This window comes from Lethenteron reissneri, chromosome 29 (genome assembly GCF_015708825.2).
Source record: "Lethenteron reissneri isolate LAM-NWPU_2019-01 chromosome 29, ASM1570882v1, whole genome shotgun sequence".
NCBI classification, from domain to species: Eukaryota; Metazoa; Chordata; class Hyperoartia; order Petromyzontiformes; family Petromyzontidae; genus Lethenteron; species Lethenteron reissneri.
This window is the reverse complement of record NC_083807.1, coordinates 5960933-5976100: the sequence shown is the minus strand read 5'-3', so window position 1 is coordinate 5976100 and position 15168 is coordinate 5960933. Positions and strand designations below refer to the sequence as shown.

Here is a 15168-nt window from a genome sequence, read left to right as displayed (position 1 = left end):
GAGTTGAAATCCCATCCGAGAGTTAACTTGACTTATCATCCATCTCGGCTTGATTAAAAAGGAGAACCATATTAAGAGTGGTTGTCTTTGGGAATAGACAGGCCCCCTCCATAGAAATGTGGAATGTACATCACTGGCTCAGAGCCAAATACCAATAGAGATTAACACAACCCCATGATCGTTTGAGGATGGAGACACTGACCAGCGTATAACTTTACACGCAAGCCAGGGTGTATAAACCTGGAATCTCTCAGTGCTGCGTTCATTGTAAATTCAAATGCAACCTGAGAATGTTCGTTGGCCGTATGTATGTATGTATGTTGAACGTCTTACTTAGCCAACCGTGCTAATCGGAGGTGCAGGGGAAGGATAACAAACTAAAAAGTAAAAATGATGCCAGATTACAGTTGGGATGAAGGAGTCGCTCGATCATTTATTGGAGACTTTCACAGAACTGAGCGTGAAGTGGGCATCAACGTACGGTGCGTTGCCTGGTTTCGCGAGGTGGCTCTGCGACAGGGAACTCGACTCGTGAGTGAGCAAGCGATCGAGATAAAATCCCTGATTCAGCCTGCCATCCCTTCAAAATGAACAAAACAATTACCACCTTGTTGCAGGAGCAGTGACACAGTTAAAATAGAAAAATCCGGGTAATCGTTTCGGGCAATGCCCCTTCTTCAGTGGAAAGAGAAGGGGGGCAGCCAAAATATTTTGACTGCCCTTATAAATTATTCTCTTAATGCTTGCAACGTGCTCCCTTTAAAACAATGGGGAATTTGAAGGCATCTTCAGTCACACAGTTTGGCCGGTGGCTGTCTGCGCACGTGTATGAAATTACAAGTGGCTTCTACTGGATTGTTCATTACCAATATATGCATCATCATGAGTCCAAGTCCAGAGGTTGTCCTTGAAGGAGGTCCACTCTGCAGGCACATGTGCGGTAAACCAATGATGAGTGACACAACGGAGACGTAACATTTGTTTTGATTTGGTTTAATTGTGCTGTGTACGCTTACAGTGGACATGTGATCGGGGTCTGTGTTGGCAGGGCTCGCTGTGTGTGTACAAGTATCCCCTTCCGGAGGAGCTGGCACGGGAGGTGGGGTACGACCCGCAGTTCGGAATGTTCCAGGGGATCCCAAGCAATGACCCCATCGGGGTGCTCGTCAGGGTTTACGTGGTCCGCGTGAGTACATGCCACACGCGTGTTGAATCTTTTCACTGGGTCGGTCGTGTTGGACTGGTCTGTCCGGGGGTAGTCGGTGACATAACTACTCTTGAGTGATGGTTGACAAGTGTTTTTTTTTGTTATGACTGTGAAATAAAAGTACGCGCAGATTCCACTGTTGGTTCACTTTAAGTTCAGTCACGAATACTGCATCTAAACTGGACGCAAAGAGTGACCAACGTAGAAGTAAGAAAAAGGTTGCGCATAGACGAAGACGACCTGATGATGCGGGCAGTGATGAGAAGGAAACTGGAACTATTTGCACACGTATGTTGGATGGACAACAACAATGATATTAAAAGTGTATTGTTCGGGAAAAATGTAAGGAACCGGAAAGAGAATGGCTTGACGACGGCGACATGAGAGATTGGTGCCAGAAAGATGTGGCACTACTTAAGCATTTTCGCATAAGTTGGAGGAAAGCGGAGACAAATTAAGAAATGTGCAGTGGACACCGACGGGCTATTTGCCCATGGATCGTGGTGATGATGATGATGAAGTTCAGTCACCCGTAACATTGATGCAAAGATTGTATTCAGTAATCAATTTGTAAACGGTAGGGTCTCAGTATAACCTGGGAGGTGGTATCCCAGATTGCATGGTCAGGGCACTGAGCTGGTCCTACCGAGATCATGTCGTCTGATGCCAGGTAACGAGCAATAAAAACATAGACTAGGCAAAGTGGTTAACATCTGGCCACCATAAACATAAAGTAAAGGATCAAACAAAAAAAGATTTTCTTCATCATTAACCCTTCTGCATACAGGTGCCACTTTAAATGTCCAACGCTCAGCTGTTTGTAATTGACCGCTGTTCGTTCGAGTCGGGCTAATGGGTGACTTCCCCTCTCTCGCCTCTGGCAGGCAAACGATTTGCACCCAGCCGACGTGAATGGAAAGGCCGACCCCTACATCGTGGTCAAGCTGGGGAAGCACGAGGTGAAGGACAAGGAGAACTACATCTCCAAACAACTCAACCCCGTCTTTGGAAAGTACGTGCCCTCGCGTCGCTGTAGCTAATGAAAAAAAACGTTTGGTGATAAACTTTGCTGTAAATGAAACTATGATTTTTTTTTTATTTAACCAGGTCAGGCTTACTGACCTATATAGCTCTTTTTCAGAAGCGACCTGGCCACAAATGATAGCTCAACGAAGTGGCTTATCGCGTAGAAAACGTCGAGCAGCCAAATACTTTAAACGCACGTTGATTCTAAATGTGGAGGGTAATACCAGAGGACCCAGACAAAAAATCCAATCAACCACATGGAGAACATGCAAACTATAAATATGTAGGCTTCATGGTCGGGATTGAACCCACGACCATCATGTATACCAGGCGAGGTAGTTAACATCTCACCACCATGGCGTCCACATGGGAAATGTACCATCTTATAACACTGAAGAATTACAATTGAAACAAAGTCAAATTACAAATATTTTATTCAGGAAATAATCGCGTGGCATTTCGTTAAGCATACGCCCGTATAATTATTTCAATAACAGCAGGCATATGGCTGAATAATAACATTGGTAGTTTTCGATGATACATATAATCTTGGAAGATTGTACATTGACTTTTGCGTTGTTGTAAAAAAGCATAATTCAAAATGTAATCATATTTTGGTTTCAAGATCCAGTTAAATATTGAAGGTTTTTTGTTTGATGCCATGATGCCTGTGTCGTCGTTGCTGTACAGATCGTTTGACATCGAAGCCGTGTTCCCCATGGACTCCATGCTGACCGTGTCCATCTATGACTGGGACCTGGTCGGCACGGACGACCTAATCGGAGAGACCAAGATAGACCTGGAGAATCGCCTCTACAGCAAGCATCGTCCCACCTGTGGCATCTCCCAGCGATACAGCATGTTCGTGCCCACCCTTCCCCTGCACACTCACACCTACCACTCTCTGATGCCTGCGATGGGCAATTAGGAATGATGCTTACTGGTTTCAAGATTATCATCATCACCATCGTCTGTACTTCCCAGTCAGAAGATGCCCAACAGAGCACTGTTAGAGTCCATTGCATTGTTCGTGGCTATCGTTTTTGTCTGCCTTGTGTCCTTCTCTGTCACCTGCCGTAGTGAAACCCTGAAACCTACAAGGCCTCAATGAAACATTTTCTGATCTATTCAGTTTTTAAATATCTGCCGGTCCTTGTGCAAAAACGCTGCTATTGTTTTTGCCAGTTCGTGACAGTGGATTTCTATCGTGTTTGTGCGGCGCCATTTACAGCGGCTCACGATGTTGATGCGTAGTGCCACTTGCTTCTGTCTCCTTTGTGACGCCATCTTCACAGTGTGACAGACATCATAAATGTTGTGAAAGTTCGGCGCTGCGTGGAAATGGCGAGCGGATTCAGGGGTGGGGCATCCAAGTATAGCCACTTTGTTACACATACCCCCTTATTTGAATTTAGCCCATTTGGAGCTTGATATTAAAATATTAAAATCTCAACAAAAGAAGGGGAAAAAATAACACCACTGAAGCCAACAGAAATCACAAGATGATTCTAGAAGGCGCAATCTAATGCTACAGCAGTTCATGAATATAAATGTGTCCTTCAACCCGCTGGTACACAACACAGCAAATTAGTAAGGGTTGTCACGTAAACAAAAACATGCCAATTCGTTACTAGTTCAGCACACCGGTATGTTGGAGAGTAAACCCACAACATTTACAATTCGAGTACGATGTTTCACCAGTAATTACAACCAGCCTCATCAGGCGACAGTCAGAATTGTTGAGAACTCCTCCTCCTTTTTCTGCCTTAAAAAGCTACAGCAGTTACTGTACAATACAGATATAGTACAGTTACAGGTACAGTTAATGTACATTGTGGTGGACGTGCGCTGTTCACGCGTTCGCTCAACCCGGCGGTGACGCGACGTCCCTCCCCCGTGGTGCAGACACGGCTACAACATGTGGAGGGACCCGCTGAAGCCCAGCCAGATTCTGGCACGCTTGTGCAAGGAGGTGAAGGTGGACCCGCCGCAGTACAGCCCTGAGGGGCGTGTCAAGGTCGCCAACCGCACCTTCACTGCCGCCACCGAGGTGGAGGACGAGAACGGTGAGGGGCGGTCGCCCTCAAGCACTCGCACAGCGTTCCCACAGTGTTCCCCCGTCTGTGTGTGCGTGTTCTAGTCTGTGTGTTTATGTTCCAGTCTGTGCATGTGTGTTCTAATCTCTGTGTGTGGGCTCTGGACAGGTGCGAGGTGCTGGTAACCCCTCCACCTGCATTTCAATTAGCACGATACCCCGTGAGTAATTTCTAACTAAGCTTATGCCGGCCAAACCACATTTGGCGGAGCCAGGAGACTGAACCTGTACCCTCGGGGTTCCTCCCGCAACGACAAAAAGCCACTGCAAGTGGCCACCTGGAATGTTAGAACGCTCACTGTAGAGGAGCGGCTGCCACTCCTCTGTCGGGAGCTGGACCGGTACCGCCTGGATCTCTGCAGTATTCAGGAGGTCCGGAGGACTGGCTCTGGCTCCAGTCACCATGAGTAGTAAACACCCCCCCTCTACTCGGGGCAGGAGAATGCCAAACAACAGGGAGTGGCTCTTCTTCTGAAAAAAAGGAGCGTGGAAGTGAGGTGTGGGAAGCTGTAAGTCCCAGGCTACTGTGAGTTCACCTCCACATCAACGGGAGGTGATTGGTGGTTGCTTACGGCCACACCGAAGATGAACATCAGTGGAAGGATGTAGCCAAGGCCAAGAGTCAGATGCCTTCTATGACCTCCTGTTAAAGGTGCTCACTAAATTGGGTTTATACTCATGGCAGAATTCCTGCAATAGGGTGGACTAAAATCTTGATCGTGTGTTTTGACCCAATTCACATTGTGGAATGTGTGGATTCCCATTGGAATCCCACAAAACGATCAGCATCTGGGGGTGTGCCGATAATAATAGGGCACATATATGCTGATGTCAGAACTGATTCGGATCTGTCATCAAGGCAGTTTTTTTTTCTAATTCACCAATGTTAAGCACATTTATAAGGAATTGTGACTATTCAGAAAAAGCATTATGGGAGAAGCAGTGAGTTCTGTTGTGTTTTCACCAAAAACCGTGAAATGTCACTGTCTATGACTACGCACAGAGCCTGAGTGGTCAATATTCAGCGATGTTCCGCTCCTGCTTGTTTAGCCAGCATGGTATTTGTGGGTGGTGCAGTCGGGGGCTCGTGTTCGTCCCGCGGTGAACGCGTTGACTGCTGCCTCTGCAGGTCAGAAGAAGCCAACGGATGAGCACATGGCGCTGACGGTACTGCACCACTGGGAGGAGATCCCCGGTGCCTGCAAGCTGATTCCCGAGCACATCGAGACAAGGCCTCTGCTGCACCCAGAGAAGCCCGGCATCGAGCAGGTGACCAGGCCCCGTCATTGTCACCAGCTGCCGCGATCAATCCGCCGGCCGGATGAAGGACTTCCCCAAGCCGTCAATAATAGGCCAAGCACGTGTGCATGAGCTGGTTTCATGTCCTGTGACCGACACACCTGGCCTGGGATGAGATTCCTCGGAGAGAAAGTAAGACTCGCCGTGTCCATGGTCCAGTGAAGAGCGCAGCGCGAGGAGCTCGTGATTAAATGACAAAGTCTACAAAAGTTAGTTTTTTAAATTAATTTCATGACTGGGTACCATGAACATATCTGCATGCAAAACAAAATGAGACGCACTTGTGTCCGTGGCCTCCTCTTTGTCCTCCGATGTTTGTCAAAGCTTGAGTTTATCTAATTAAAGTGATTTGAAGCTTTCATGACTGCAGGAATCCATACTCGTTGGTTCTTTCTTATACCAACGTGACTTTACCAAAAGAACCAAAGAGTATTTATCTAATTACTGTCACAGCTTGTTGGTGAGGGGCCTCTGACTCCACCATACCAGTGATATTTTCATCTCAATTATTGCATAATCCTGTGGAACGCACACTTTTAATATACTACAGCGACATCATCTAGGATGTGAATGAGCCACAAGCTCCAGGTTGATCGGATCCATATGAATGGACAAAGGGCGCCACGGTGATGAGATGTTAACTACCTCGCCTGGTATACAAGAGGTTGTGGATTCGACCCCGACCCTGACGTCTGTATATTTAGAGTGTGCATGTTCTTCCCGTGGTTGCGTGGATTTTTTTCCGGGTCCTCCGGTTTTTCCCTCCACATTTAGAATCAACATCACGCGTTTAGAGTATTTGGCTGCTAGAAATTTCCACGTGATAAGCCACTTCGTTGAGCTATCATTTGCAGCCAGGTCGCTTCTGAAAAATATCTTCAAAGTTTGCTGCCAATGAAACATTTGCAAAGATATATTTTTTAAAAGTTTGCATTCATCAGTGTGTTAAAATGGGTAAAGCTGTGATGAAGGAATAATTTTAGATCGTCTCTGACAGGCGTGCCGCCACCACCACCACCACCACCGTCGGTAAGTGCGTTGTAGGGCCCTAGCTGGCTGCGCTGATTGTGCTGGCCATGGCATGGGGTTTGTGCTTCCAGGGTCGTATCGAGATGTGGGTGGACATGTTTCCCGCCGACGTGCCGCGGCCGGGCCCTCCCATCGACATCGCGCCTCGCAAGCCCAAGAGGTACCGCCACCCGGCTGCAGCCCTCCGCCTCGCTCCTTCTGGACGCTCGGATCAAATAAAAAAAACACTTAACATTCATCAGTCCAATGTAGCCACTGTCTCATTGCCACATTCTGCCGAATTGGTTGTTTTAGCGATTAAACAGCAACGTAGATTAGCGTACGTTGATAAAGTAGAGTGTTGTATACATTGAAATCAATTTAATACGATGGGGGTAACTCATGCACCTGATTTTTTCTTGTATCAGACTTTTTGGCCGTTGACTTTGCCACGTCTCGTTTTGTGTTTAGCCTGGAGATGCGCGTCATCATTTGGAACACCGATGACGTCATTCTGGAAGACGACTCGTTGCTGACGGGCGAAAAGTCCTCCGATATCTTTGTTCGAAGGTGAGATGAAGGTCTCGCGAAGAGCGCCATTGAGATGCACATTTTTCTTCTGGTCTCGCGAAGAGCGCCATTGAGATGCACATTTTTCTTCTGGTCTCGCGAAGAGCGCCATTGAGATGCACATTTTTCTTCTGGTCTCGCGAAGAGCGCCATTGAGATGCACATTTTTCTTCTGGTCTCGCGAAGAGCGCCATTGAGATGCACATTTTTCTTCTGGTCTCGCGAAGAGCGCCATTGAGATGCACATTTTTCTTCTGGTCTCGCGAAGAGCGCCATTGAGATGCACATTTTTCTTTTGGTGCCCCCACCGACTGCCACGGAATGCCGCAGCAGAGTAAAAACGCCATTCCCTCTGCTGCCTCCTTACAAAAGCTCTGCCATCCTACGTGGCACTACCCTCACGCTGGTGGCTTACAGACCAGCGTATGCTATGAGAATAATAACGCCCAGTGCTTTGTCTGTACGCTCCTGGGTGAAATCCTCCCCACGATGTTTCAGATTTCAAGTCCATTTTCCTTAACCAGGTGAGAATTCAAGAGAGCTGGATGAGTATCATTTCCAAGAGTGGCCTGGGGCATTATCCTGCCAGTATTCATTTGCTTTGTACAATCCCAATTCAGTACTTTGCTAGTGATTTTGGAATTTGTAGATCATTTAGACCCCGACGCCAGCACACAATGCCTACCCTTGGGGATCTTTATTGTACACTGTGAAGCAGAGGGCACGTACAGTAACACCCAGATTTACACCCTCCCGCTTTACGTACTCAACTTATTGATACCCTGACTGGCTATTGTCTCTCTCATTTTTATTATAATTTTTTCCCCCACATATCATATTTATGGTAACAATTTTTATATAAGTGTAAAAACATTTATATGATAAACAACGAATAATACATATAGTATAATACACAAGGTAATATATCTTAAGATATCAATAATGCACACTTACTTTTCACACCGATGATTATGCAGTATAGATGCGCAATAGGTTACTGAATAATGTATCTTCTGTTTAGATTCACTTCGATCTAAGTACTTTCAATTTACGTTCTGAATGAACTATTCAGACGCTGTCTTTCCGACAGCCCTGTTCTTCACCTGAGGACGGCTGCTTGTGTTGTGGCCGAAACGTCGTGAGAATTGTATTTTATTATGTTTTATTATTTTATTATTTCCCTTCTACGTGACTTTACCGAAAGAACCAAGAAGAAATTAAATATAGTGTACTGTAAAATATATTCACACTCACCAGTGTCGTCTTTGGTGCAGTTATAAGGTTGCATTGCCCACCAAACTCCATAGCGCCGTACATGGCTAAATTTCAGTGCATTTATTTATGATTTCACTTTATTTTTAGCTTTCTGTGTAAAATAATGGAAATGCATCCAAAGTTTGTGATAGCAAAACTTTGTTTATCGAATATACGCATATGGAGGTGTTACTGTCGTCCCAAGACACAGCACAGAGATAATTTCCACTGAGTATCCTCCGATGGCTTGGCACTGTCCCTACCTGCATTGGTAGCAAATCAGCAGCGCAAGAAACCCAAGGCTGTACAAAGTTGACCCACTAGTTTACCCACTAGTTGACCCATGGTAGTCATGAAAAAACAACCGGTGCCTTAAAAACGGAACCACGTAAATATACATGCATGGCTGTTGAACGTGAGATCAAATGACCCCCATGACCTGCAGAGGCATGGGGGGAGGCCGTTGTGCAGCAGTGGCCGGTTCTCGAGTCTCCGTGCGGTTGCCCCCCCACCCCTCCACCGCCCCACCGCCGCGTGCCTGCAGCTGGCTCAAGGGGCAGCAGGAGGACAAGCAGGACACGGACGTGCACTACAACTCGGTGACGGGCGAGGGCAACTTCAACTGGCGCTTCGTCTTCCCCTTCGACTACCTCGTGGCGGAGGAGAAGATCGTTATGTCCAAGAAGGAGTCGGTGTTCTCGTGGGACGAGACTGAGTACAAGATCCCCGCACGCCTCACGCTGCAGGTCTGGGACGCCGACCACTTCTCCGCTGACGACTTCCTGGGTAAGTGCCCGGCGGCTCTGGCTTATTCTTTGATTTTACCAGGTAAGGCCCACTGAGCTATTAGGTCTCTTTTTCAGAAGCTGCCTGGCTATCACAAATGATAGCGCAACTTCGCACCTCCGATTAGCACGGTTGGCTACATACGTACAAACATACATACAACGAAGTGGCTTATCAGGTGGAAATTTATAGCAGCCCGATACTCTAAATGCGTGATATTGATTCTAAATGTGGAGGGAAAAACCGGATGACCTAAAGAAAAAATCCACTTGACCATGGGGAGAGAGAGACATGCAAACTCCAAATATACAGCAGGTGTCAAGTTCGGAATCTAACCCACGACCTCCTTCATACCAGGTGAGGGAGATAACATCTCAACAAGAGCAGCAACAACAATAACTCAACGTGATCTCCTGCTCAAGTGTCTATTGAAGAAACGGTGCTGAAAATTCCACATTCCTATGGCAGGGGTGGGTCTATTCTTAGGGCTATCGATGTTGACTTTACCCTCAAAGGTAGTTATTTTATCAACCTCAGTGGGATGGATGATGTGTTGAATCGACTCCGGACCAGGACTGGAACTCGCAACCTTCCGCTTGCGAGCCGCTCGCTCTTCCGCTGAGCCACAAAAGTGATCTTCACGCGTTTTGTCGATTAATAATTAACGTTTGGCATTTTGTTAATGACTTGCACACTACCATATTTTGTACATGTGCTACTGTATCATGGGACTATAGATGCTCTGATACGTGCATCGTCTTTGTGCTGTTCGCCTTTTGGCGTTCTCTGGTCTGACACCGGTGAGACTGGGACATCAAGAAGGCCGTCTCTGGTGTAGGCCAATCAGTTTCCAAGACAATGCATCTGTTAACAGAGCATGTTTGTTTGCATGTTCACTACAAGTAGTGTGAGGTCAATGAAGACTTGGTTCCTTTCAAAATATATCTATATGGCATTTGAACATCTTAACACCTGTTTTATTGCCAGAAAGGGTAAAACCTATTATATTTTTTTTTCATGTGCTACTGTCTGTATATATCGTGATACGCATGCACCATTTTTTGGTAATATGATGACAGGTGCATTTTTTGCGTGAGCAACATCTTTTTGGCAATACACTAAGGTACATATTACATTTGGTTACGTTTTTCATTTGTTCACCATTAATGATGATGATGATGAAGCAGCGACATAGCCCACTGCCTTTAGATTGACAGTGGAATCGCGTTGGTGCGCAAGTCACCAAGGACCGCCCAATTGCCTGGATTTTCACTGCGAACCGCGCAATCAGTCGTGCGTTCTGCGCACTTCGGGAGACGCGGAACACCGTGGGATGAGGTTTTACCCACAGCTAATAGTGGGCAGCACGTTGCACTGATTATACATTGTGTAACAAAAAAAAAATTTTCCTGATTTAAAGCTTTCGTGACTGCAGGGATTCATCTTCTTGGTTCTTTCGGTAAAGTCACGTAGAAGGGAAGTAATAAAATAATAAAAATAAAACATAATAAAACAATTCTCACGACGTTTCGGCCACAACGCAAGCAGCCGTCCTCGCCTGCTGAGTAAAGCGCTACGTCTCAGAGGTCGCAACCGGGTACCCGATACCCGTACCCTACCCGATACCCGGCTACCCGTACCCGGCCGGGTACGGGTACGGGTACCCGTTTGCGACCCTGGTGCGGCCGGGTACGGGTAGACCGCGAGTCACTGGTGAGTAACTGTTTGTCACTCATTTCCCAACGTCTTGTCTCTTCTCACAATTCAAGTTCCTAGAATCAACCCACCCGCGCCTGCAACATGGCTTCATCCCAGAGGTCGCAATCAGGTACCCGATACCCGTACCCTACCCGTACCCGGCCGGGTATCAGGTAGGGTACGGGTACGGCCGGATACGGGTACAGGTACCCGTTTGCGACCCTGTTGCGGCCGGGTACGGGTAAGGAATCAAAACCTGTTTGCGACCTCTGCTACGTCTACACGGTTTGTGTAATCGCCCCCTTAATGGCGGTGCTCGTGTAACGGTCGCCGCGTCTCTTGGAGGGCTGCAGGTGCCATCGAGCTGGACCTGAATCGCTTCCCGCGCGGAGCAAAGACCTCCAAGCTGTGCTCGCTGGACATGCTCAAGACGGACGGCTCGGTGCCCATGATCTCCATCTTCAAGCAGAAGAGGATCAAGGGCTGGTGGCCCTTCGCCGCCCGCAACGAGAACGACGAGCTGGAGCTTACGGTACGAGGAACGACAATCCACCGCCTTGGAGATTCAATGAATCACCACGATGCAGCAACAGGGTTCAATTCAAGAATCACCTCTCTTCTTTTTTAACATCGCAGTGAATGGTTGACCTGCAATGGCTGTGTGGGTCACGTAAACCCGTTACACACAACGTATACGAACCAAAAAACGTTGCTCTTTCAGCACACAAAGTGGTGCTTGTAATGCTCATTAACTAGCCAATAAAACACCTTAATATATAGAGGACCGCAAAAGCTTGGGCAGTTGTTGGCACCAGATCATCACATGGCTTGCCTCCTGCTTGTATGTGGTTCCTTGTACCCCTGAATTGTTTTCTATCTCTATGAGAGCGAGCGAATACTGTACGTGCTCTGAGTTGAAAATATTATGGTGAATTTCAGAGCTGCTGATAGTCCCCACATCAATCGACGCATCGTCACCACACCGCAAAACAACATCACCGACGTAGAAGAACAAGGATGTATCGGATGCATAAATGTGGGCCTGCTTTGTTCCTCGTCCTAACAGGGAAAAGTCGAGGCGGAGATTCATCTGCTGACTTCAGAGGAGGCTGAGAAGAGTCCAGCGGGACTGGGCCGCAATGAGCCAGACCCTCTGGAAAAACCCAAGTAAGTAGCGCCACCTCTCACATTCCGCATTCCCTGTGAACATCAGCGCTGTGATAGCGCCCTATTCTGATGCATCAGTGAACATGACACTGCTATAAATGTACAGGACGTCATCTCGGGCTTTGTACCTCCGAGATTTGGCATGCCACGCTGGCTTGTGCCGTGCTGCTGCTGCTATGACGACGAGATGACGAGTTTGCGCCGTGCCAACCGTTGCCTTGTTTTTATCCAAGTTTGGGATTCACCGAAGATTCCGTGCAGTCGATTATTTTTTTGGGTTTAATTATTTTGATTGGAATCGCTTAAATTCTGCTTTGCAATGTGCATCAGGACTTTAACGACATCCTTTTTGGCAAGAGGACTTGGGCAAGGATGCACTTTACAAAAGCGTGGTTAAAATGACAGAAACGTGCCCCGAAACTGAAGGCTGTAAAATGTTATCCAGACAGCTGCGATCTCATGGTCGGGTGGCGAGTGCTGTGAATTGGTATTCCTCCTCCACAGGGGAGCAGGCAAAGGCTATGAACAACTCACTGTACAGCATTAGGGCTCAGGAAACCTACAGTAGCCTCAGTCGGGCTGCTTCAAGTGAATCCCATGTATAAAGTGTAGCAACTGGGACTGAAAACATCCGTAGGTTAGAATGTGCACATGAACATGACGTCACGATATATTAATCTAGATCATTACGAAAGCACTCTTTTCCCGTCAAGTGCGATCCATGGAAATTCTGGTATAGTGCAATCCACTAATTACTGATAACAGAATAAAACCACTGTATTGTTATTTGCTGTGCATGTGACAATCGTATATGCATGTTCGCCAAACTTCTTTCGCACCGTATTTAGCCAACTCTGCTAATCGCGTTTAATTGTCGCAATATAGAGTCAGATATGGCTTCACATTGGTGCTTTTGCAATTGCATTTTATTGTGCGCGATTTCTAGTGTGTATGCTGTAATGGCTCCGTGATGCCGTGTGATTCATGTGTTCCATGTTTTATTCCCTTTTTTAACGCCTGCATGGACAGCCGGCCAGATACGTCATTCATGTGGTTCCTCACACCTCTCAGATCGATCAAGTACCTAATCTGTCACCGCTACAAGTGGCTCATTGTCAAAATCGTACTGGCACTTCTCCTCCTGGCTATGTTAGCTCTGTTTCTCTACAACATGCCAGGCTACATGGTTAAAAAGTTACTGGGAGCTTAGTAGAAATCTGCACTTGTGTGAGATTCCTTGCAATTCAGGCAAGTGGCTTGCAAGTGAATGTTGCTGTTTTTAAATCGGAAACTTATTTCCTGAGTGCCTTTTCCCACACTTCATTTTATATATACACACACACACACATACACGCTAGTTCCTATCTTGTGTTGATGTCAAATGCACGTTTGTGTGGCTTTGGATATTATTTATCACGATAAATTATTTCAGATAATCGATATAAATTATTTGACAAAACATAAAAGCTTTAATCGTAGAAAACTTACGTTAGTTTCAATATACAAGTCACAGCTCTTTGTAATGGATTGCAATTTAATTGATGGGGTTTTTTCGTCATTATTAACAGCCATTGCAATGCCTTCTATCTGTGAAGTTTTCTGTTGAGTCCTGTTGAATCGCCTAAAGGGTTTAATGGAGGTGGATGGTCAATGAGTAGCTAAGGCATTGGTCCTTTGAAGCACAGGCATCTTGCTCTGTGACACGCGTGTGTGATTTATGTTGTTGTGGCTTTGAGCGCTCCTTTGGCAATCGGTGTGGCAACTGTTTGAACCAATGCAACATGCCAGGTACCGGTGTCATGTTATAAAGAATGCCGTCATGACCTGCACAGGAAAATTGACCCATACGCAAATATCAATCATATGGACCCTAAGGTCACAAGTTAATGATTTCACAGTGTGTAGCTTTTAGAAATTTGCTAAATATTTAAAATAGCAATGCTATGGAAGTGCTCTATTAAGTAAGGCATTGAGGCCCTGTCACAGACGTTAGTGGCCTGACCAGTGGGGCAGTCGTAAGGGTTGGGAGGCGGTGGGGGAGATATGAAGTGCTACCACCTCCCTAACGGCATCCGTGTGTGCCTGAAATGAGGTCTCACCAGTAGGAGGACCCTTCGTATGTATGTTGTGAACGTCTTTAGCACCGTACGTAGCCGACTGTGCTAATCGAAGGTGTGGGGGAAGGACAACGAACGAAACACACAAAAAGCAGTTCTAAAGCCAAGGCCCATTATGGGCTGTGTGCACCATCAGCAATATGGACTTGCGCTTTTATTAAATTATGCTTTGTTGGCCCCGAAAATACAATGGCGTTCTGCAGTGCACCCACACCGCAGTGTGGTAATTTCATTGAAAGTAATCTTCATTCCTTCACAAAAACACATTGTGTTTATAAAAAAAAAATCCCCACTGCAGAATTACCTTCAAGTCATTCCGTTGGGATTACGTAGAGAGCCACATTGGCATCCTCATGTGAAACTACTTGCAGACGGTGTTTGTGAAACATAGCGCCTCACTGCAACAACTTGGAAGGACCCCCCTGGAAACAAGAGTCTTGAGGTTCGGCGAGACGTTCCTTGGGAAAACGTGGGAAAATTATTATAATTAATTGGGATGTGAGAACAATTCATGAGGAAACGTTCTGACTCTCGGTCCAAAGTGCTTTGGGGACCACCAAGTTAACGACAAAAAGGGAAGTCATTTGGCTGGAACGTTTTGCTGTAAGTAGTGATCCGCTGGAAATGACCACCTTGTTATCATGTCAAGGTGAAGTGCGTGAGAGGCGTAGACATCATCCCTGCTGTTGTTTTATTGCTGTGAAACGTCATGTCAGTGTAGTTTGCCTAACTATTTACTTTAAATAATAAAGACATAGTTCAGAATGTGACGTGGAAAGCGTGTCATTTATCTGGTTCATATTCAGTTGTTAACATTCTACTGACAGAAAATATAAAGGAGCCTGTTGCTCCATGTTTTCCTCTTTAAATGCCAAACTTATGACACATTTATTTAAATGAAGTCTATTTGAAAATGTGTATGTGTGGCTGCAAGCGCGTGT

General features: G+C 46.3%; 1 protein-coding gene across 7 annotated transcripts in view; it reads left to right on the top strand.

Moving 5' to 3' along the window:
- Positions 1 to 14932, top strand: part of OTOF (otoferlin) — a 125382-nt gene extending 110450 nt beyond the window's left edge. For all 7 annotated transcript variants that reach the window (XM_061562499.1, XM_061562497.1, XM_061562498.1 and 4 more), the window contains 11 exons: positions 1049 to 1186; positions 2092 to 2219; positions 2924 to 3094; positions 4139 to 4299; positions 5458 to 5597; positions 6728 to 6816; positions 7107 to 7205; positions 9004 to 9245; positions 11297 to 11475; positions 12010 to 12110; positions 13140 to 14932. In XM_061562499.1, the coding sequence (XP_061418483.1) occupies positions 1049 to 1186; positions 2092 to 2219; positions 2924 to 3094; positions 4139 to 4299; positions 5458 to 5597; positions 6728 to 6816; positions 7107 to 7205; positions 9004 to 9245; positions 11297 to 11475; positions 12010 to 12110; positions 13140 to 13320 (1629 nt within the window). In that variant the 3' untranslated portion in view covers positions 13321 to 14932. The remainder of the gene's footprint in view (positions 1 to 1048; positions 1187 to 2091; positions 2220 to 2923; positions 3095 to 4138; positions 4300 to 5457; positions 5598 to 6727; positions 6817 to 7106; positions 7206 to 9003; positions 9246 to 11296; positions 11476 to 12009; positions 12111 to 13139) is intronic.
- Positions 14933 to 15168: the final 236 nt, after the last annotated feature.